Below are 22,817 nucleotides of genomic sequence, written 5' to 3' on the forward strand. Positions count from 1 at the left end.
GGATTGATGCAACCCCCCTAGGGATTTTCGAAAAAAAAAAACTCGCGTAAAACGCAGGCGATCGCGACGAAACTCTCAGTACCTATCCTTGAGTTAATCAACTTTACACCTATCCTAAAGATGTCATGATCCTGACCCAAATGACCTTTGACCTGTGACCTATTTCGGCTATTTCTCGAGACCATGTTTGGCCGGAATCGCGATTCGGCGTATGTCGGTCCGCATTAGCCACGTGTTTGCAGTCTTTTCATGGTTTCAAGCGTCCAGACATGTGTTATGATGTCGGTCCCATGCATTACGTTGGGTGTCAAGGTCACCTGAGGGTCAGGTCTGAGGTCAGGTCATTGACCTTTGATGACCTCGGTTCACTTTTTCGAGTTCTACATGTTTCTAGACTAGTTTCTGAGGCTGAATTCGAATTTAGCAATCATTTGAACATAAACGAAGTAATTTTGGTGCCTTCGTAACATGTTACGAAGCTGTCAGAAGCGGTTGACACGTACTTTGAATACTCGGCAGAACCCCTACTGGTTGACCTGACCTGACCCGACCTGGCCCACAGATATCATCTGTGATCAAAACTAACATGGTATTCGTCATCAGCACCCCGAAAAACCCATAGCAGCCACACGTAAAGACATTCTAACAGGTCCCGATTTTCCCCACTTTTGGGTCATTGACCTGACCTGGAAGGTCAATCGATGACCTAGGACCTTTAAATTGGGCGTCACCGGCTTCCTCTCGTCACGAACTCGTTTTTCCGCGAAGCTCTAGCTCGATCAGGGGCCAAACGCGAGGGGGTCGCACCCCCCCCCCCGCGCGGCGTCAAAGAACGCAAAATGGCCTGTGCCAGCGAGGGTTAAAGGGCCACCGGCCCCCGGAAGTGCGAAGTTGCGCATTTATGTAATGTTCACCACGTGATCCGGCCACTTACCTTACCGACAAAGTCCCGTGCAGTTTCGTCCGGCGGGCGTAGCGTGACCAGACGCAGGCACACTAGCACGTGACACTGCCTCCCGTCACCGGCGGGCGGCGGCACTGGTGGCCGGCCGGCCCCGTCAGAGGAGGTAGCATCTGGATGGATGATTGCTTTGGTGCCGGCGGCTCATCTCCGGGCGCCGCCCGACTGCCATCTGGTGGCCAGCGTCACAACTAGGCGCCAGGATCCGGTGGCTTCGTCGGTCGACACTACACAAGGTTAAAGAAAAATTGACTCTAGTCTCCTTACGGTTCAAGATTTAGGCACCCGTCTTCGCTTTCCTTGCGGGCCATCCGTGAGCTCATCCGCTCACTGGCTCACAGTCACACCTACTAACCCGTCGGCCGTCGTCCGGGCAGACTTGTGACAGCTCAAGAAAAAAGTGAGCTCGCTCAGCTCAACTCCGTCTTATCCGCTCCCGCTCAGCTCCCGCTCAGTTTAACGCGGCTCAGCTCAGCTCACGTTCCGCTCAAACCGGCTGCGCTCCGCTCACGCTCAGCTCAGCTCAGCTCAGTTTCCGCTCAGCTCAGCTCAGCTCAGTTTCCGCTCAGCTCAGCTCAGCTCAGTTTCCGCTCAGCTCAGCTCAGCTCAGTTTCCGCTCAGCTCAGCTCAGCTCAGTTTCCGCTCAGCTCAGCTCAGCTCAGTTTCCGCTCAGCTCAGCTCAGCTCAGTTTCCGCTCAGCTCAGCTCAGCTCAGTTTCCGCTCAGCTCAGCTCAGCTCAGTTTCTGCTCAGCTCAGCTCAGCTCAGTTTCCGCTCAGCTCAGCTCAGCTCAGTTTCCGCTCAGCTCAGCTCAGCTCAGCTCAGCTCAGCTCAGCTCAGTTTCCGCTCAGCTCAGCTCAGCTCAACTCAGTTCCCGTTCAGCTAAGCTCAGTTTCCGCTCAATTCAGCTCAGCTCAGTTTCCGCTCAGAAAAAAAAATGTACCGACGAAAAAATGCACGGACGAAAAAATGTACAGACGAAAAAAAATGCGAGACGAAAAAAGTCGAACGAAAATTTGCGGACGAATAATTGTCCGACGAAAATCTTCTAGACGAAAAAAAAAAACGTCATGGAATCATCTCAACTAGGCGGTGTTTCACGGCCGAGAGCAGCACGCCCACGCCGCCATCCGCTCTTGGCACCCTGCCAGGAGCTAACGTTACATTTTGGGGTAGTGTTGGAACTTGGAGATAAGAGTTTGTCTATATCTCCATGGAAACCCCACTTGACCACTGGCGGTCCCAGGGGGGGGGGGGGGCCACGGGGGCCATGGCCCCCCCTTTGGTGCTGAAAGGTGGGGCCATACTATCTTTTGGCCCCACCTTTCAGATCGAACAAAAGTCCTAGAAACGCTTTTCGTATGTTTCATTTTCTTTCTTGCGCCATCAAAGGAAGTAAATTTCAATCATGAGTGGGCTCAGTTTCGCATTCTGTCAATTTGGCGGTCAGCGTCGCTGGCACCGGTTCACGAGTATGGCCGGATCTTATATGGAATATCAGCGTGGGTTTACTTGAGACTCTCGTAGGCCCAGCAATGGCTGGCATGAGACCCTCTTCGGCAGTGGTGGGTGGGCCCTGCTTAAGGAGATTGGCTCTAAGACACTAAAGTAAGACCTCATGGGTTGGTGCTGTGCACCTCAGAAGCCCGGTGGTGATGCCGTATGCCGGCTTGGTTTCTTAAGGATTAGCGTGGGAACTCCGGGGCCTGCATAGAGTTTGCATGAGCTAGTATGTAATCTCAGCGGCATGTGTGTATGTGTACAAGTGGCGGTCGCGGGGGGCATCAGGGCCATGCCCCCCCCCAAAGGTCAATAAAGGGGGCCATCATATCATTTGCCCCCCCCCCCTCAAACAACCAATAGGCCCCCATATAGGTGTATGGGGCCCTGGCAATTATTCGATCGTCACGAGGCTCAAAAAACCCACGCCCAGCTATTAATATAGCTCCCACACCGGTCTTTGAGCGTCCTACACTGACCTCTGAGGGAACTTCAGTGGCGGTCAAGCGCCCACGTTGGCCGCTAAGAGCCCACATCGACCTCTTAAGCCCCACATCTGGCCTATGAGGGCCCCTAACCGGCCTCAGGGGCCCCAACCGGCGTCTGAGCGTCTCACAACGGTCTCTGGTGGCCTTATTTCTGTCTCTGGTGTCCTAAGTCGCGCGCGGCCCTCAGATGCCAATTTTGAAAGCCAGGAACCTTTGGTCTCCAGAGGTCGGTGTACCTACTCTCTCCCGCCGCCACACAACTATATGGGTAAATGTCATAGTCTGAAAATGCTCTCTGGGTTTCACATGCTTGTTCAACGCAAGAGGTATCTGTACTTTTCCAAATTGTTTTATAGTGGTAAGGTCATGAATCCGCGTGCCTGACCTTCCAGTATACCTATGCTACACCGATCCGTCGTCATGGTGCAGTGCGCCGACCGGTGGAAGCACCGTGGGACGGGAAATGGAACTGGTGATTTTGCCTTAAATTGAGCTTAAAGATTTCACGCAAGAATCAGATGGATGAAGCATAAGTAATGCCAACTGCGCGGCACCTCGTGGACGTAAAAAATTAGCCGATCACCCCCCCCCCCCCTCCCGGTGACGGATAAATGCTATGTCCCGCGAATGTGACTTTGGCCCCCCCTTTTGCTAGCGGCTGCGACCGCCAGTGCACTTGACACGTGTGATAGCAGCGTGCTGTTATCAGTGAAACCTATAACACCACCCATATCTCAACCAGGGCAATGTCAACACTATTAGAATTCATAGTCGGCGTGTGAATAAGGGAGCTTTTACATCAGAAGGTGAGAGTTCCAGTTAGCGCCTCTACCCCACCCCACTTTCAATAGGATATGGCTGCTTAGCCCACATTCAACCGACGAAGAGGAACTTTATTTGCTAATTCCTAATTGTAAATATTTTATGCAGAGGTAAGAACCCTTATAAAATTAATTTAAATAACTGCTTAAATAACAAAGTGAAGAATGCTGAATTGTACGGAGCAGCAGAGTGTCAAGGCGAAGCATCAAAGCCTGACAATAGGTAGGTATTCATTTTGCAGTCAGACTTGAAACTTGAGACTGGCTGTACCTATTAGCCTGTAAATTGGCCAAGACCCTGGTCTTCCAATTTCCCTGCAATATGGGTGAAAGAAATTAAGCTTGATTAGTGATTACTATTGATTTCTTTAGAGTTTTGATATTTTTAAGTGCGATCACGAAGGCAGTGTAATTGCTCACTCCATAGCTAGCTCATAGCTGAAGCATCAAAGCCTGAGTTAATTTCCAAGCATGAACTGAAAAGAATTAGAACTGGATCAGCTCAGCTCAGCTAAATCAGCTCAGCTCAATCAGCTCAGCTCAGCTCGCTCAGCTCAGCTCAGCTCAGCTCGCTCAGCTCAGCTCAGCTCAATCAGCTCAGCTCAGCTCGCTCAGCTCAGCTCAGCTCAATCAGCTCAGCTCAGTTCAGCTCGCTCAGCTCAGCTTAGCTCAATCAGCTCAGCTCAGCTCAGCTCAGCTCAGCTCAATCAGCTCAGCTCAGCTCAATCAGCTCAGCTCAGCTCAGCTCAAGCTCATTCAGCTCAGCTCAGCTCAAGCTCATTCAGCTCAGCTCAGACAGCAGCTCAGCTCAATGCATTACTGAGCCGGCTCAGCTCACAGCTCAACAACTTGGCAAAATGTTGAGCCGGCTCATGAGCTGAGCTGATTTTTGAGCCGGCTCAACTGAGCTGATCACAAGTCTGCGTCCGGGCACCCTGCCTGACTCGCCTGACGGCCTGACTCGAGACGGTTGGTTGGTTGGTTTGCACCATATCTCATATCCGGTGGACCAAGGTGCTCACCGGAACTCTCACGCTGTTCCAAGCGGTCAGGCAGCGACAATGCCACGTGCATTGCCCGGGAATCGAACCCGGATGGCTGAGTAACTCGGGAAAAAATACCGCTAGTCGATTTGCCGTTTAGTCACAGCCGCTTCCAACACGGTGACTAAATATTATGGCCTTGCTAAATATGGCCCAGTAGTGTTTCGACTGATTGTGTCGTCAGCTCGATTGGCTACGTAGTTCCTGAGTTCCTGAGAATGGCTGCAATAGGCGAAACGTCAAGTTGACCTTTGGAGGTCACCGAGGTCACATGAGGTCACCATATTCAAAACGGCTGATTAAATTGCATCCCCTGATTCGAGTGGTGTTTCATTTGTCCGGATGGTCCCAGTGGTTCCTGAGTTAAATTGGCAGCCACCATTTACGACGCTCTAACAGGTCCCGATTTTCCCGACTTTTGGGTCATTGACCTGACCTGGAAGGTCAACCGATGACCTAGGACCTTAAAATTGGGTATCATCGGCTTCCTTTCATCACGGGCAGCACGGTCGTTTTCTCCGCGAAGCTCTAGCTCGATCAGGGGCGAAACGGCCCCCCTCCCCCATATACGTTCGCGGCTGGAAAACACCAATACGGATTATTATAGACAATTTTCCAGGTTGCCCCCCCCCCAGTGAAATTCCCTTAAAATAGGCTCTATGGGCTGCGGAGATGGATTTTAGGGTGACTCCGACTCCGACTCCGACTCCGGCTTCAAAAATCGACTCCGACTCCGACTCCAACTCCGACTCCGACTCCGGACGGTTCTATTAAAATCCATATCATGATATTGAAGCTCATAACGGAGATGCTTTTATCTTGCCTGAAACCATCCCTTGTGCGTTCCAAGCAAGGCTATATAAACCAAGGTTCCAAGGCTATGCGTTGCAATTATGCATAAATAGCGTGCAGAATTAAGAAGCAGGCTCTTAGGACTTCACCGTCTTCTGCTTCTTTCGCTGAAAACGTTCGTCCAAAACGACAAAATGGCCTTTTTTCGACAAAATCTAATTTCTAGCGCAGTATCGTCAATCAAAGAGGTGCTCGACGTCAAATCAAATTGACGTTGAGCCATGCAGCGTTAACTCCGACTCCGGAGTCGGAGTCGGTAATATTTTGGCGACTCCGACTCCTACTCCGACTCCGGGCAGAACTGTCGACTCCGACCGACTCCAACTCCGACTCCGACTCTGACTCCGCAGCCCTGCTAGGACACCATATTCGAAACAGCTGATTAATCGTATGACTTGATTCGAATGGTGCCTCTTGATGTCACTGAGGTCATTTGGGATCCCAATATTCAAAACAGGTAATACAATTAAATATTTAGATTCGAATAGTGCTAATTTTGTGTTGCTTACTGCTGAGCTCAGTCACTCTTGAGAAAAAGGGTGCCTAAAAGAATAGCTGTCGAATAGCGTTTCCATTTCAAGAACCTTGAGAATGGTCCTTATTATGACGCAATAGTGACAACTGGGGCGCAGAGGGATAGGTGGTGGATGTCGTATATTTATGTAAAATTATTACCGATACCGTTTGCACGTATTAGCTTCTGGTCTGGCTGCCATCCTCCCGATCAACTTTTTCATTCTTATATAATCAATGTGGTATACGTTTCTTATCGGTATCAGTTGTAGTCCAAGTTAATGTGCAGCCTGCTGTATGGCCTCTGGCGCAGTTGCCTGTTGTCAGGTTGATCAGTGGCCACACTCACAGAGGTTTTGTTTTGCGGTTCAACTTGAACTGTCATGACCTTTTTGACCTTTTGGGCATTGGGCCTTTTAAATTCAATTGATAATGCTTTATGTCTTAAAAATGGGGAAGTATGGTGCTGCTGGTAATATAAAAACTAAGGAACACAACACTGTTATGTATGCTGTATGTCAAAGTTTGTCGCATAAGCAACATTTCACATTTTCTGGCAAGGATGTATCTGCCTTCTTCTTTTTGTGTGGTTGGCTCCATCCAGTGGTTGCAATGCTTCAGTAGATATCCATTTTTGCTTTTTCTGAACCATGGTAGCCTACTTAAACACCAATTCATTAACTTTTTTGAAGGTGGGAGCTGGGAGAGTCCATTTAATCTGATGCATGGGGGTTGTAGGCTACACTCCCATCTTTTGCCTCTGAAAAAACCATTGTGGTGTGACAGTTTACTGAACTGGTGGGTGGTCCGTTCACTGCGGCAAGCAGCCCTGGCGGCATGCCAGCGCAGCAGCTCAAGCTGAAACCAAAATCTCTCCATATTCATACTATCCTTCCTGTCTGGCAATTGTCTTATTAAACTGAAGGGGCTTAATCCTTTACCTTACCTTCCTTACCTTACCTTCGTGGTGATCGGGATTGAAAAGGCCACTTGGCCTGGGGATCCCGCTCTCATCGAGCTCGTGTCGGGATACAGGCTAGGCTCTCAGGGATAGGGGGTGTCGTACATGATGCCACCCCAGTGCTTGTCCAGCTGGGCCTTGAACTGGTTGACGGACTGTGCCGTGACCACCGCACATGGTAGGGAGTTCCAGTCGTTGATGACCCTGAAGCTGAACGCGTTTCTGCGCACGAGTTTGGTGGCCCTCGGTTTCTCGAGCTTCCACTCGTGGCCCTTGGTTCGAGCTGAGTTGCTCCGGGTCAAGAAGCTTTCTGGCGATATGGCCAACCCTCCGTGCAGCAGCTGATATACGGTCACCATGTCGCCTCTGCGCCTCCGGTAGTAGAGTGATGGTAGTCCCAGTCGACGGAGTCGTTCAGGGTACGGGAGGTGCTTGATTTGTGCGACCATTCTTGTTGCACGACGTTGCACGCGTTCAAGCCTCTTCTGGTCCTCTTTCCCAAAAGGTCCCCAGATTGTGTTCCCATATTCTAGGAGGGGCCGAACCATGGTCTTGTAGAGAAGCGGCAGCGTGTGTTCGTCAATGTTGGCGAATGAGCGTCTCACGACGGCCAGAATCTGTGAGGCTTTAGCGACGGCTGACGCGGTCTGCTTGTGAAAACTGAGTTGGTTGTCGATTTCGATGCCGAGGTCTTTCTCCTCTTCAGCGTTCTGGATCAGGATGCCGTTCAAATAGTACGCGTGTTCCGGGTTCCGGTGGCCGAGGTGCATCGCCTTGCATTATAATAATATATAAATAAATGTAAAACAAAATTACTGTACTCTCTAACTCTCCAGTTCGCATGGCATGCTTGCCATTAATGTTTTATACATTTCTAGGGCTCTAGGGTTTTATATTCAGGGTTGCCTTTGATTCTATTAAGTGCTACTGCTAGGTCTCTTCATTTTAAAGCTGATGTTTAGGCTCCTTACGATATTCCTGTGCAAGACAGTGTCGTGTCAAGAAGATCCACAATATCAAACACAATTATATTGCATATTTAATTTACTCTGAAGCTGCATGTGTTCACTGCTCACAAGATGTCCAGCAATGCATCTAAAGAGACCACTGAAGAGCGTGCTGTGATGTCGGACACACCGGCCGGGGACTCGGGCGGCGCGGCGGCCACCCCGGAGCCGGCCCGGTCAGAGGCTGGCTCGGACCGGGACTCGGGTGACGCCACGCGGGCACGCCGCGGGTCCGGCGAGCCCGCGGCGCCCGGTGACGCGGACTCGCCGCGCGCGGAGGCAGACGAGCCGCCGACCTCGCCGCCGGCTGACGGCAGTCCCTCAGAGCCCATGGAAGCTGCCGGCTCGGAGGGCGCCCGTGAGAGCACTCCACCCGTCGGCGACGGCGAGACAGCGTCGAACGACGACGACGACGACGACATTGGTCTGGGATACGAGGCCCGACTGTCGAGCTCGTCGCCCGACTCCGACTCTGAGATGGAGTACGACGAGGCGGCGCTGTCGGCCGCGCTGGCCGACATGAAGAAGAAGGCTGAGGATGTGATGCAGAAGCCGAGGCCGCGCCACACCTGGTCGCTGGTGAGGGAGCTGCACAAGCGGCAGCTGGGCGGCCGGCCGGCGCTGCTGCAGCAGGACAGGTTCCGGCTCCACCTGTGCAGCTCCCTGCACGCCGTGGAGCGGCTGGAGCTCATGGACAAGCTCTGCTTCCACGAGGGCTGCGTCAACTGCCTCCACTTCAACAGCTCGGGCGACCTGCTGGCCAGCGGCTCGGACGACCTCAACGTGGTCGTGTGGGACTGGCAGCGACAGCGCAAGGCCTATTCGTACAACTCGGGACACAAGAGCAACATCTTCGAGTCCAAGTTTGTGCCGCAGCGCAGTGACACGCACATCGTTTCGACCAGCCGGGACGGCCAGGTGCGGCTGGCCGAGATCTCTCCGGCCGGCGAGTGTCGCTCGGTACGCCGGCTGGCGCAGCACCGCGGCTCCGGCCGCAAGCTGGCGCTGCCGGCCCACTCGCCGCAGACAGTACTCTCGTGTGGCGAGGACGCTGTGGTGTTCAACATCGACCTGCGCGACCGCCAGCCGGACAGGTGAGTCGCTGCGGACAGACAGTGAGCTAGGTGAGTCGCTACAGACACCCAGACAGGTGAGTCACTGCGGAGTGCGGACAGCCGGACGGCGGACAGGTGAGTCGCTACAGACCGACAGCCGGAGTCGTGAGTCCCTGCAGACAGGTGAGTCGCTACCAACCGCCAGCCCGACAGGTGAGTCACTGCGGACAAATGGTCAGGTCGGTCAGTCAAGTACTCAGGTAAGTCGCTCTCACTACCGACCGAAACTGTCCACGTACTGTTCGGTCTGAGTGAAAAGTCTGCGCTCATTTCATATAAGTGTTTTATGTTTGGAGATAAATGGGGACACGATTTGCTCCCTAAATTTGAAGAAGGTTGCAGTACTTGCGTAATGTTATAAGCACAATGTTTTTTTTTTTCAAATTCAAAAGAGAATGATACCTGTGGTACATCATCATCATCATCATCATGTATTCATATGTTCATCCACATTCATGGCTTTTCAGAACAAGAGTCAAATAGTACATACACACAATACAGGTTAAGATGTAAACATGCGATAAAGACATAGATACACTAAAAGATTGGTAAAATCCGATGTCCGGTGTCCTACTCGGCTATCCGCTATGGCGAGGACATGGCGAGCCATTTCCTCGCCCTTCTGCGACACGCCGTCGCAGAGCGCGCCTCTCTCACTTCAGCCGGCGCCCGGTTCCACAGAGCGGGCGAACGATAAAAGAAGGACCTTCGTGCATGCTCACTGCGCGCCCTGGGAATCTGCAGAAGACCAGCCAGAGAGGCTCTGGTGTCCCTAGTGGCTACATCACTGCGGTGTACAACGCACGCGGTCAGGCTGCCGGGCGCCTGTTCGTTATTTAGCAAATAGTGCATCTGGGAAACGTCGCGCTCGGCTACAAGGTTGTCAAGTGACGTCCATTTTAGCTCAGCTAATAACGGCGTGACATGGTCTCGCCGTTTTGCCCCCTTCACCACCTGTGCACAATGGTTCAACACTTTTTGTAAGCGATGCCGTTGGGTAGCATTGCAGCCGGCCCACACAGAAGAGCAATAACTGAGATGCGGAAAAATAAGTGATTCAACAATCATTTTCTTCACAGGTTCTGGCAATTTGCCAGCCATTTTTGATAGTCCACCAAGAGTGGCATAACACCGTCTAACTATACTAGAAACATGCTTCTCAAACGTTAATCCTCCGTCAACATCCATCCCCAACACTTTCACCGCCGGGGAAGGTCTAATCGAAACATCGCCGAATTGCACAGAAAACTCGGAGGATGACTGCCGCTTAGTTGACTTAATTAGTACGAGGTCGGTTTTGTTAGGGTTAATTTTTAAACTGTTTTCACTAAACCAGCTGTGCACGGTGGCTACGGTGCGTTCGACGCTCACTTTGAGTCCCGACAGGTCACTGGGCTTACTCTGATGTAAAAGTTGCACATCATCCGCATACATCACCATTTTGGAGCCCTCCATTTCCAGGTATGACACTAAATCATTTGTAAAAATTAAAAATAGTACATACCTTTCTTTTGTGGTACATACGTAAGTACATCAAATATTTTACAGTGTCTTCCCTCAATAGTCTAATGTCTTCCGGCAGGCTTTTGGAATGCATGGATAACGGCAAGAGGATCCCGACCAACTCGATCGCCTGCCACCCGGACAACGACAACGTGTTTCTGCTGGCCTGCATCGACAAATACGTGCGCGTGTACGACCGTCGGATGATCGGCAGCGAGCAGTCGGCCTACCGCCGCCTCTGCCCCCACAGACTGGTGAGATTTAACCAACCACAGACTAGTGAGATATAACAACAGACTGGTGAGACACTCACCCGCCTCTGTCACCACAGACATACCGCCGCCTCTTCCCCCACAGACTGGTGAGAGATATTCACAGACTGGTGAGACGTGACGCCGCATCTGTCCTCACAGACTGGCGAGAGACACTGCCGCCTCTGCCCCCCATAGACTGGTGAGAGATAACCACAGACTGGTGAAAACTACAGACTGGTGAGACATGTGGTCGCCTCTTCCCCCACAGACTGGTGAGACATTCACCCGCCTCTGCCCCCTCTTTCCCTTCGCTCTGTCTGGGTCTAACTGATCTTCGCTGTCTGTCTGACCGGTGACCTCACCTCCTGCGGTCAGCTGGATGATGGACGGGGCCGCTACAGCGTCACATGCGCCGTGTTCAGCTACAACGGCGCCGAGATCGTCGCCTCCTACAACGACGACGATGTGTACCTGTTTGACGCGGCGCACTCGGACGGCGCCGACTGTGTGCACCAGTACTCGGGCCACCGTAATAGCGCCACCAGTGAGTCGGGACGGGGGCGTACCTCTGGGACGGGGAGGGGAACGGTCAGTGGGAGTGGCAACTCGGGGACGGGGAGAGGGACGGGCGGTCGGCGAGACATCTCTAGGACAGCGAGGGGGACAGTCGGTCGGCGAGACATCTCTGGGACAGGGAGGGGGACGGTCGGTCGGCGAGACATCTCTGGGACAGAGAGGGGGACGGTCGGGCGGTGAGCCATCTCTGGGACAGGGAGGGGGACAGTCGGTCGGCGAGACATCTCTGGGACAGGGAGGGGGACGGTCGGCGGGGCACATCGGGGACCGGTAGTGCCACGGTAGAGCAGGGGCTCGAGCGCGGCGGACGAGGGACTCCCGATGTTGGCAGTCGGAGCTAGAAGGGACACATCGTGCTGGCGGTCTGTCGGTGGGTTCTGTGTACCGTGATATAATTGTGGTCTTTTCTATGCAGGAATCGTGAACTCCTGTGCCGACTGTTGGGCGTCTTGTGAGATCCGTTTATTTTCTCAAGACATTTTGCTTTAGCCATAGCGTCTGTAGTCCCCACAACACTGCACTGCTCCCCGTTTGCGCCGGTAGTCAAGGGTGTGAACTTTTACGGCCCGAGGAGCGAGTACATCGTCTCGGGCTCGGATTGCGGCAACATCTTCTTCTGGGACAAGAACACAGAGGCGATTGTCCAGTGCATGCCCGGCGACGAGAAAGGCGTGGTGAGTTTGTGCCTGCGACGCTGGACGGCAGGAGGAACAGCGGGCGATCTTTTGTAGTTTGAATGTTGTTGTTGAACGAGCGGACGAAATGAAGACCTGAGATTATGTGCTTGGCTCTTATTTATGCTAGTCCTGACATCTTTTTAGCCGCAGTATTACTGATGCCTGTTCCCAGGTTAACTGTCTGGAGCCCCACCCACACATGCCGGTGTTGGCCACCAGTGGCCTGGACGACGACGTCAAACTGTGGATCGCCTCCAGAGACCAGCCGCAGGACCTATCATGGGTGCAGGAGGTAAGGCCTGAGGCCCTGTCGTGGGTGAGCAGGAGGGAAGACCAGCCCCAGAACCTGTGATAGGTGCCGGAGGTAAAGCCAGAATCTGTCGCGGGTGCAGGAGATAAGGCTACCCCAGCACTTCGTGCCATGGTTGCAGACCGGGCCCAGGCCCTGTCGTAAGACAAGCTCCTATGATTGATACAATGGGAGTAGCACTAACCTTTGCTGTTGAGCTATTTTCCTGCCATGCTAGCTCGCCCTGTCGGTCCTCCTACTGTGTTGAGGCCTGAGGGGCCCGTCAGCTCTCAGTTTGACGTGACCGGCCTGGTCTCGCCGTCAGCGGACATCAGACACGCCCCGCTGACCAGACCTCTTCCTCCTCCGCCGTCAGACGGTGCAGAGAAACCTACAGGAGCGCGTCGAGGAGACGCCGTCGGCCGACTCTCTGGGCGGCAGTCTGATGTGGACGCTGATGCAGCAGGTATTCGGAGCGCAGCGGCGGGCCAGACACCAGGTGAGTAGCGGCACAGGGTAGAGCGAGGGAACAGTGAGAGGATGAGGGTCGGAGCTATCCGAAAGGAGCCGGTGACCGACCGTTCGACAGTCCGGCCTCCTCTGTTCGCAGTTGATGGTCGCCTGGGCACCTTTTCCTCTGCCTGCAGCGGTAGAGTGACCGACCTCCACTCCCCCCCCCCCCCCCCCTGTTCAATCTGCCCGCAGTTGTTCAGTAACGAGCTCGACCTGCAGTCGCAGCTGTTTTGTGACGGCCATTCCCCTGTTCAATCTGCCCGCAGTTGTTCAGTAACGAGCTCGACCTGCAGTCGCAGCTGTTTTGTGACGGCCCCTCCCCTGTTCTGCCCGCAGTTGTTCTTGTTGTTTGTTTATTGGAGCTTTAGGGCGCGCCGACTGCTGGGGTCATTTTGCGCCCATAACGTCATACTAGTTAGTAGAGCCAGGCGCGGATACAAGGGGGGGGCCATGGGGGCCATGGCCCCCCCCCTTGGCCGATTTTTTTCAAAAATAAAATAAAAAGTTAAAAAGCTGAAAAGGGGGCCTCCTGAAAATAAAGTGGCTATTCATGTTGAGATGTTGCCTGAACAGCTAGATAAGCTCAATAGACGCAGTTTTTTTTTTTGGGGGGGGGGGCCAACAAGTGGGAAGATGGGGCCTCCAACAGGTGGGATTATGGGGGCCTCCTGGTTTCTAATGGCCCCTTCCTTGGAGATTTTCTGGATCCGCCCCTGAGTAGAGCAAATGTGTAAAAACAGCCACTAGATTCAAGGGTTCAGTAACGAGCTGTCTGTTGCTGTTCTGTGACGGCCCCTCCCCTGTTCTACCCCCAGTTGTTCAGTAACGAACTCGACCTGCAGTCCTCGGACGAGAGTGACGATGCAGACGATGGCCCGACTCCGGGCGACTGCCGCACCTCCTAGTCGATCGTCGACAGCGGTCGGCTGCCGCCCGGCCGCGCGCGGAGCGGGTGATATTGTGATGCGCTTATGGCTATATGATGCTGGCCTAACCAGGGGTGCAGCTGTGGCGGCTTCTCAGAGGTTACATCCGGCCCGATGGGTGCGCTGCTGGGCTTGTTATGTTTCCAACGAAACGGCAAAGATTTCAACACGTTTGCGTGGGCCTCAATGACAGAAAACGGCGTAGCTTTGTTTCGACAGAAGTCCAAGATACAACGATATCATTTATCAGGCAACGGTGACAATCGTAAACGAATCTGGCAGGAGTTATTTAATTGGTATAAACTGGCAACTTTTCTAGAACAGACACTGACGATACGATTATTCAGAGCGATACGTAAGTTTCAGGAATATGGTACTTATTAACTCCTTGGTGAGGCTTGAGTCATTTGTCACGATTTTCACACTTTTCGAAATTAAACGAGAAGTTATGAGTCGTCTTGAGAACCTGAGCTACCTAAAAGGCCGCCTCGATTTGCCAATAGCCGAGCACCAGTGTGATTGTAAACTGTGAGTGATCGTCGATAATGCATAACTGCAGCGCTCCGGTCCCGTTAGGCTCAGTCGCCCCGGCGTGTGCAGTGTGGCTGGGGTGGACCCGTTAGGTAAGGGCCGCTGCGGGACGCCGTCCCGGCAGTCTCCCTTCGACCGCTCCGCCAGGGCTCCCCGCGCGGCGAGCGTCTCGCGCTCGGATTGTTCTCCCGGCCGGCCCCTGCGCCTGGCGACCGCCCGGTCCCTGCCGGCGCCACAGGGCTGCGGGCAGGGCAGGGCAGGTGGCCGCGCGCGCACCATGTATCCATATATTGTCAAAAACATGTACAAGCAGTACTGTGAAAAATACATAATTATATTGCTACCGCTCTGTTAAATGGAAGTAGCGTAACGGACATCCACACGAGCTCACTGAAGCGGTGCACGCGCTGGACAATGAGAGATCGTCAGTAGTCACTGTCCCGGGTCGCCGGACACGTATCCAGCTCTCAGTAGCCGAGCTTGTCGTTGAGACTGGTCCGGCCGTCCCCGGTCTGTCCCTCCGGCGGCATCCACACGTCGTACGAGCCGTCGCCGGCCAGCTCCGAGTACTGGGGAGCCGCTGCCTGTCGACACGCGGCAGAGGACAGTTAGGTGTGAGCGGCAAATCGCACGACGGTGACGTCAGGATGCACAGATGTGCGTAAATAATAGGTGTGATAGAATAACCAAATCCAGATGAACGGGGAAACTGTCTAGAATGGCGTATCCGAAAAAGTCACAATCACAGTACCGGCGCAAGCTAAACGGCTCATCTTTCACGTCACGACTCACCACTGTGCCAGTACCATGCCGCCTCGAGCAGTGTCCGAGGTGGTCACTACGCGAGACTGCCCTCCCATACGTACCTTTCTGTCCTGGCGTCGTTTCTTGGGCGGCCTGACTGGCTTGGTCGGCTCTTCCGGAGGACTGGAGCGAGGTGAGGGACTGCCGTTAGCCCCTGCTGTAGGAGGGAGATTGGGACCGATCGCAGGGCTGCCGTTAGCCCCCGCTGGGGGAGGGGGAGCGCAGCCGACCGCGGAGCCATCGTCAGCCCCCGCTGGGGAAGGGGAGGTGCGACCGGCCGAAGGACTGTCGTCGGTCCCCGCCGGGGGAGGGGAGGTGCGTTCAGTCTCCACCTTAGAGTCTTTATCACCCTCACTGCCCGCGGTCTGGACCTCCGACAGCCGGGAGCAGTCGCCGGTGGGAGCGGCGCCGGCAGGGTCACACTCCTGGCCGGCGCCGGCGTCCCTGTCGGCAGGGGTCGCTGACACAGCGGGCGAGTCCGTCACACTCGGCGGGCCGGCCGGCGCGCGGACCGGGCCCAGGCCGCCAGCGAGCGACGCGGCCCGCCGGCCGGCCGCCGGTGTCGCCGGGCCCTTGCCCTTCCGCCTGCCGATGAAGCCGGTGAGAGGCGAGCGGGCGGAGACCGCCTGCGGCGGCAGTTGGAGCGGCGGCAGCTCGGCCGGCCGCGTCAGGTTCACCAGCCGGCCGAGGCGCGCCTGCTCGGAGCGCAGCTGGCTGAGACGGGCGCGCAGTTGGCGTCGCTCCTGGCGGTCACCGATGGCGCCGCGACTGAGCCGCGTCATGAACGCGTCCAGCTCGTCACCGTCAGCTGCGGCCGGCTCGGCAGGCGACTGGGCGGCCGTCTCGGCCTGCTGCAGGCGCCGCTCGAGCGCGGCGGCCTCCGCCTCCACCTTCTGGTACTGGGCCAGCTGCGGCACACAGGCGGGACACGGAGGGTCAGAGCGTAACGACAGATGGACGCCATCATAGACACAGGCAACACACGGGATCAGAGCATACCGACAAAGGGATGCGTTCACAGCAAACATGTTTTGAAGTGTGGCATCAAAACTTCACGAACCAGGCGAAACATTTCGCTGAAGATGCGTAGTCCATAAGGACACATTGGAAGCGCTTACGGTTGCTCTTAGATATCAGAAATCCAGATCACGTCACATGCTGTGTTTGGGATTGCAGAATAGTAACAAGTGCCCAATTTGAAATCTAATTCTGAGCAAGCAAATAAAAATCGTTAATGTCCTTCCCCATGACGACTTTATGATGAGCATGAATTGGTATGAATAAGGAATGGTCCACATGAATTGGCATCCACCCGGGAAACCCGTGACAGACGCTTCCCCCGAGTGTCTCACCAGGCTCTGGTAGGTCTCTGCCGGCTGCTCGGCGGCCGTCGTCTGCTGGCGTCGCTGCCGTTTGCGCTCCACAGCGCCGGTACGGTCCAGGAACGTATCGTCGTCGTCCGAATCGTAACCGGTCTGCTTCCGCCGCCGGGTCTGGCGGCTCTCTGGAGGGACAGACGGATCGGTTAGGGCTCGGGGACGGGGTGACGCCGCCGCGTCTGTCGGCTCTCTGGGGCGGGGGAAGGGGGTCAGTCGGGTCAGTCAGGGCGGGGGACGGGTTGCAAAAGCTACCGAGTCATGGCGTTTAGAGGGCACTCGCCGACTGCTGAATGAGACACGATATAAGGGGATTGCCAACATTTTTTTTCATTAATTTATCATAAACCGTGAAAATTACTTCTTCATCGTTTATAAAAATAGACAGGTTTGGAATGAAATCACACTAAACTGAGTGTACCAAAATTGCGCAAACAAATCATGCTTTCACGCTGTTGCAAATAAGAAGGTTTGGAAAAGCATCGTTGGAGTTCATAACCAAAAAGAGCCTACTATGACGTCACCCAAGAGGCCGCGCTATTGGTCGGGATACTCGTGTACTACACTTTGGGAATACACAGTCGGGGGTGGGGCCGCCACCGTACCCTGTTTAGCCTGCCGCAGTACGCCGGCCCGGTCGAGCAGGCGACACGCCTCCAGGGCGCACTGGAACACCGCCTCCTTCTTCTTCCCGACGTGCTGCGCCTCGGCCACCGGCGGCTTTCCGTCGGCCGTGTCCAGTGGGAGACTGGAGACAAAGGGAGGGGCGCGGTCATACCATATTCGGGGGCTGAGGGACACGGTCATACCACCGGGAGCTGAGGGACACGGTCATACCACCGGGAGCTGAGGGACACGGCTATACGTGAGGCTGGAGACGTGAGAGGGACAAGACAATGCCATACCATCGGGGTAATAATATTATGCAGCGTTGACATTCCACTCGAGCGAACCAACCAGACCCTCTGATAATCGTGTTAAGTCCACAATGCCTTAGTGAAACCCTTCCTCGACGTTTATTGTTAATTTATCATGTCAAGCATACAACAGTCCGCTCACGTGATTCGGCAGATGTGCCGGCCGCCGGGCAGCTCCTCGGTTTGATACTCGAGCTCGTGGCCCTCGCGCTCGAACCAGCCGCGAAGCGTGCGCTTCGGGTCCACCAGGTAGAGCTGCTCGTTCTCGGCCTCTCCGAGCGCGAACGGGTTGAACTGCAGGTCCGACTCTTCATCCGCGTCCTCGGCTGGCAGAGAGCGGCGCGGGGGAGGGGGGAGTCAGAAACGGTCGGCGATAAGCGGGGGGGGGGGGAGGACAGACAGGTTAAAGGCGACGTTCTAGGCGGCTGGCGGGCGGCATGGGTCGGGTGTGTCTCAGAAACGGCTGACGGCCAGGGGGAGGGGAGGTGTCTCAGACGGGCTTGAGGTGGCACACATGAGGCTAGTGATTGCAAAAGGAGGCTAAACTAGATAATCGTGCGTGGACACTACATCCTAGACAGCTTGTCACGCAAAAAGTAGGCGTACATGAGGAGGAAAAAAGCAAGTGGGGTCTAGGAAAATATTTTTGCAGTACTAGTTGTACTGTTTCTTGTCATCGAAGTCATCAAGAGTGCTCTAATTAGAATATCAGTTATTTTCCACATGGCGTCCGTTCCCCATTTACCACCCGGCGCAGTCCTACAGCCCGTCTTTCTCTCACCCATGCCCCAGGAGATGCCCTCCTCTGCGGTGGTTTCGGCGGCAGTCGGCTGCTCCCTCTGTCCCCGGTCGGCCTCCGTGCCCTCTGTCCGGCCCTCCTCCGTCTCCAGACGCTCCAGCCGCTCCTGCTGCTGCTCCAGTCGCTCCTGTTGCTGCTCCTGACGGCGCTGGCCGAGCTCACGGAGCTCCGTCACGGTCAGATCCGACTCCGGCTCCCGGTCCTCCTCCGGACCCTGCGGAAAGGGTCAGTAGGGATAGCTCAGTCACTCAGGACAGTTTAGTCGCCGTCAGTCGGGACAGCTCAGTCACCGTCAGTCAAAGGCAGCCAGTCAAAGAGTTCAGGACAGCTCAGCACTGACTGACGACCCACACGGCCCACCCGTAGATCTCCTTCCAGTGACGAGCCTCTCCCCGCCGCAGAAAAAAACACGTCCCAACTCCCAGTGCTTCGCCCATGAAGGCAAAACAAATGCTTCCCGTGCAGCCCTTACCATACCTATGCAGAACAAAGTTCTGTAACAAAGCCGACCTTAAGTAACCATAGCCGCAGGAAAAAATCCTTCCAGGGCCGAGTGCCGACCCTCATCCATGACAGCAGTACACAGTCTTCCAGTGTCGACTCTCACCCAGCCGCACAATGAATCTTTCGTGCCGCCTCTCACGTGCGTACCTGCAGAATGAAGAGCCGCGTGCTGCCGCCAAATTTGCACATGTGGCCTACACGCATCCGGCAGTAGACGTTGGGGCGGATGGGATTCTTGTTGAGCGTCGAACCGTGCGTACTGTCCAGGTCATACAGGTAGTACCCCGCCTCATGCTCGTCATCTGCAGATGCTCTGTAACATGATATTGACCAAGGTGAAATAGGTGGTACTGCCTGTACATGTTCGCATATATCTATAGTTATTAGTTACTTTGACTGGCGATTGTCGCATATAGAAATGCTGCCCACGATGGGCGGTATTGTTCAGGAAACATGCCATCCCTGTAAAAATTTCCAATGAATCGACAAGAATATAGGTACACGGTGAGCGGCGAGGGCAAAGATGACGAGTTCGCTGAGATGGCGGCCACCTGGCTCACCTGTAGACCAGCGCCGCGTGGTACCGGGAGATGGACGGGTGCTCCAGCCGCACGTCGCACTCGGGCAGGCGGCCGAACACCACGCAGGCGCGCTCCTCCAGCGGCACCGTGTCCAGGATCTGGCCGCCGCGCAGCACCTCCAGGGAGTAGGGCCGCGGCGGGCAGCCGGCCCAGCGCGGCGGTCGGTACGGCACCCCCGAGCCCGCCGGCGGCGCCGACCGGCCGCCCGCCGGCCCTGCCTTATCGCCCGAACCGACCTGCTTTGAGGGCTCCGTCTTCTCCGAGGAGCCGCCCGGCGGTGGCGGCGGCGGCAGGTCAGGGCTGGGGGGCTGCTTGTTGGCGCTACCAGCCGGACGGGGCCGAATCGGTGCCGCGCTCGGAATAACAAACCCATCGGAACTGACATTCTTCTTAGGGACGTCCGGATCGTCCGCCATTGTCGACAGTTTTCCGGAACTGTACTAAATTAATTATGCCAAATTCGGTCCCTTTTTACAGTTTCATGCAGAGTAGGTAGCTGAAATGAGACATAAGGCTGTTAATCCAAGATTTCATAGGTAAGTAAATTGTAAAACCAGAGGAATGCATTTTATCAGGTGCTCTAATATAACAATCCACATTCTAATTTCTATGTTGAGCTCAGCAATCATTATACTAGTGTAGGTAGATAATGTTTTTATGCGAGCAGCGCTGGGATGTCGCCTACTCAGCGGGCGCTTGGCCACACCACATGGCGCGTCCTTTCATTGGTGACCATGGATCATGTGACCAGTACCTAATCGATGTGGGGTCGCAGCCGCGGTGCCCTCTGGCACACGAGTCGGTCGGGACCGGGTCGTCGCCTGTGTGGAGTTTGTCAAGGTCGCACTGCTTTGCCGGCTCAGCCAGCTCACTCTACGGTGCAACAGCGAGACTTGTTGACAGCCAGTGACTGGGACTGCTGTTCTAGTCTAAGGCTGCATTCACACTAGCCTGTTTACCCAAGAGGTGGGACTGAAGAGTGCAGACCTTCCTCTGAGTATTGCTGGCCCCATTTCCCAACCTCTGTCCAGTCATCAGTGTCAGTGATATGTGGGAAGTCCCCTTGGAGGGTTTAATTAACATTTATTCTGCAATTCTTTTAAATAGAAGGTCTCAACATGGTTTCAAGGAGGCATAGAAGCACCAGTAATTGAGTTAGTATTGGCCAATCACATTGTAGTTTGCTTGTAAATTTGTTTCATGTTATTCTACATGTCTGGCAATAAAAGCAAGGAGCCAAAATACACAGCCTTTGTTGATATCAGAATGAGGAGTCGAGAACTAGATACAAGCTAACAGATGGCAATCAATATAGTTAGGCATAATTCCTAACAAGGCATAGGCACAATCAGCTGGCCATTCCATAAATGGATCGGTATTTTGAAAGTAAATTGTTAAAAGATTCAATTTCATTACAATAAATAAAGATATTTAAATTTAAAATAATTATTTATCCACAACTGGAAAAACCATACCTATACAAAATTGAAAATACCTACCTAATCCCTACAAATAATGACATTTTAAAACCATGGTGCTGCTTACATTTTTTGGCACGTCTGATTCGATCCGCCATTTTTGCCAATCACTGTTTGACCTTGTATTGTAACTCTGCGATTTAGATCCTAGCCACACAAACCAACCATAACAATGCAACCCATCGATCAAAGTAAAAGTTAAAGTTTAAGAAATCAAGGAGGTGCCGATACAAAGGCTAAACCTCCGATAACCATCGCATCGCATCGCATCGCCGCCAGTGCATCGTTCACTGAGTGGCGAGTGAGTGTAGGCCGTGTGTGGTTAAAAAACATTCTTACGCCTTATTTTTTATTTGATTTCTAGGATGCATTGAAAAGATGAAGTTTTCTGACTTTATGACCATATATGGTCTTCGCTCCACCCACACCAGCCGTTGATTGGCTGATCCAAATTTAGTTTGGTGCCTCGTATTTTCCACAACTGATCATGAACTTAGTGTGCCCAATGACGCTAACTTGTTGGTCCAAAATCATAATTTATGTGCTCAAGTTCCAGCCATCATACATTGACCATTCATACAAAATTGGTGGTAACGTACCTAACCCCTATCTCAATCTGAAACTAAAGAAACATTGACATGCCATGAATGATATGCTTCGAAATTCAAAACATTCAATGATGAGCATTTAATAAAGCATTGAATAAAGCATTGAATAAAGCATTGAATACCAATTCTCAGCTTACTTACGTACCACCCAAGCTGAAGCTAGCAAACGAACTCAAAATCAAAACAGTTGAGAATAAAATAAATACGCTCAAAACGCTCAAAAAACGCGAAAAACGCTCAAAAACGTTGCCAGCCATGTTTGAAGCAGTCGCGCCAGAACCGCCTGTACCAGTACACTACTCAACTGCCACAATTGCATTCATCCTTTTATTCAGGAACTTTCAAGCCGACGGAGTCAAAATTACCACTGTTCGATTCAAAAATATATGAATATATAAGTTGTTTTGGACACAAAGACATTAAATGACCTCTGTACTCTAAAAAGGTCAGCTTGACAAGTTTGCCTGTTGCAGCAATTTTGTATATCAGTAACTACTAGGCCGACCAATCGATTCACAGTATGTGATCAAATCAGCGATTTTGAAAATGGCAAACGCAGTGGCCTCCAGAGGTCACCTGAGTGTTTTCGCCTTTGGCAGCCATTTTATAAGTGATGAATAACTGGGATCATTGGACCATCCAGACAAAAAACAGCAGTCGATTCAACGTAGATATATGCGATTTTGTCTGACGTTCTAAGCATGGTGACTTCAGGCTCAGTCAGGTGACCTGGTGACCTGGCTCAGGTCTTGGGCCTTGGCTAAGGTTGTCAATGCTCAATGCGAACGTCTGATTGCAAGCAGCAGAATTGCCAATATCAACCTGCTGCTATATTGACGAACATGTTATGCATGACCTTGCCGTGTTTGCGTTTCCGCCTTCTTTTCGGCTCTCTCTACGTCTGGATAAAAATAGGCCCCGCCCATCCCAATCAGCTGCTGCATGACGAGTTGATGACGACAACCACTCGCTTACCAGCAACCAATCTAGGGATAGCGTACGTGACAGTAATGGTGCAGCGGTTGCAAAATGTTACATTGTTATTCAAACGGTTTTTGCTTATCATTAGATGAGGTGTTGATGAAGGCAGGTATTTTTTGATATTTTTTTTGACATTTTTTTGCCCTTGTTCTTCTTAATAACTGAATCCGGGACCACCTGAAGTCTAAACCTTTTTTAGATAACATGTCAATGCTGTCTTGAAATTTAAATGTGAAATTTA

General features: G+C 53.3%; 3 protein-coding genes across 17 annotated transcripts in view; 1 reads left to right on the forward strand and 2 right to left on the reverse strand.

Annotated features, from left to right (window-relative positions):
• LOC122388990 (open rectifier potassium channel protein 1-like) overlaps positions 1-1,339 on the reverse strand; it is an 87,564-nt gene extending 86,225 nt beyond the window's left edge. Inside the window, exon 1 of one of the 2 annotated variants that reach the window (XR_006257889.1) lies at positions 935-1,320. The gene's annotated coding sequence lies outside the window, so the exon portion shown is untranslated. Of the gene's footprint in view, positions 1-934 lie in introns of both variants that reach the window. The other variant, XM_043380616.1, reaches the window with a different exon arrangement.
• A 4,927-nt stretch (positions 1,340-6,266) lies between these two features.
• On the forward strand, positions 6,267-14,871 carry LOC122388994 (DDB1- and CUL4-associated factor 8-like). Of its 12 annotated transcripts, none has more exons than XM_043380628.1 (8): positions 6,267-6,303; positions 8,129-9,238; positions 10,842-11,016; positions 11,392-11,560; positions 12,136-12,266; positions 12,442-12,561; positions 12,935-13,057; positions 13,887-14,871. In XM_043380628.1, the coding sequence occupies exons 2-8, from the start codon at positions 8,217-8,219 to the stop codon at positions 13,974-13,976; spliced, it is 1,830 nt and encodes a 609-aa protein (XP_043236563.1). In that variant the 5' UTR covers positions 6,267-6,303; positions 8,129-8,216; the 3' UTR covers positions 13,977-14,871. The 12 variants fall into 12 exon arrangements, with proteins under 12 accessions (XP_043236563.1, XP_043236560.1, XP_043236561.1 ...); XM_043380625.1 differs by having other exon boundaries at positions 6,275-6,303; positions 8,100-9,238; XM_043380626.1 differs by having other exon boundaries at positions 6,286-6,325.
• Positions 14,800-21,839, reverse strand: LOC122388993 (kanadaptin-like). Of its 3 annotated transcripts, none has more exons than XM_043380619.1 (9): positions 21,737-21,839; positions 19,489-20,005; positions 19,076-19,241; positions 18,407-18,638; positions 17,768-17,951; positions 17,314-17,456; positions 16,685-16,836; positions 15,395-16,240; positions 14,800-15,112 (listed from the first exon to the last, which is right to left on the reverse strand). In XM_043380619.1, the coding sequence occupies exons 2-9, from the start codon at positions 19,923-19,925 to the stop codon at positions 14,996-14,998; spliced, it is 2,277 nt and encodes a 758-aa protein (XP_043236554.1). In that variant the 5' UTR covers positions 19,926-20,005; positions 21,737-21,839; the 3' UTR covers positions 14,800-14,995. The 3 variants fall into 3 exon arrangements, with proteins under 3 accessions (XP_043236554.1, XP_043236553.1, XP_043236555.1); XM_043380618.1 differs by having other exon boundaries at positions 21,741-21,833; XM_043380620.1 differs by having other exon boundaries at positions 21,733-21,757.
• Positions 21,840-22,817: the final 978 nt, after the last annotated feature.

Source organism: Amphibalanus amphitrite, unplaced genomic scaffold (assembly GCF_019059575.1).
Source record: "Amphibalanus amphitrite isolate SeventyFive unplaced genomic scaffold, NRLGWU_Aamphi_draft 000341F_arrow, whole genome shotgun sequence".
Lineage (NCBI taxonomy): Eukaryota > Metazoa > Arthropoda > Thecostraca > Balanomorpha > Balanidae > Amphibalanus > Amphibalanus amphitrite.

Bases quoted from the DNA above. Each gene is read 5' to 3' on its own strand.
- LOC122388994 (XM_043380628.1), top strand. From the start codon at position 8,217: ATGTCCAGCAATGCATCTAAAGAGACCACTGAAGAGCGTGCTGTGATG. The intron at 11,561-12,135 runs GTGAGTCGGGAC...TTGCGCCGGTAG, and splicing joins CCACCGTAATAGCGCCACCA to TCAAGGGTGTGAACTTTTAC. The intron at 12,267-12,441 runs GTGAGTTTGTGC...GCCTGTTCCCAG, and splicing joins CCGGCGACGAGAAAGGCGTG to GTTAACTGTCTGGAGCCCCA.
- LOC122388993 (XM_043380619.1), bottom strand. From the start codon at position 19,925: ATGGCGGACGATCCGGACGTCCCTAAGAAGAATGTCAGTTCCGATGGG. The intron at 17,952-18,406 runs GTGAGAGAAAGA...GCTCTCTGCCAG, and splicing joins GGGCATCTCCTGGGGCATGG to CCGAGGACGCGGATGAAGAG. The intron at 16,837-17,313 runs GTACGGTGGCGG...CTGTCCCTCCAG, and splicing joins ACTGCGGCAGGCTAAACAGG to AGAGCCGCCAGACCCGGCGG.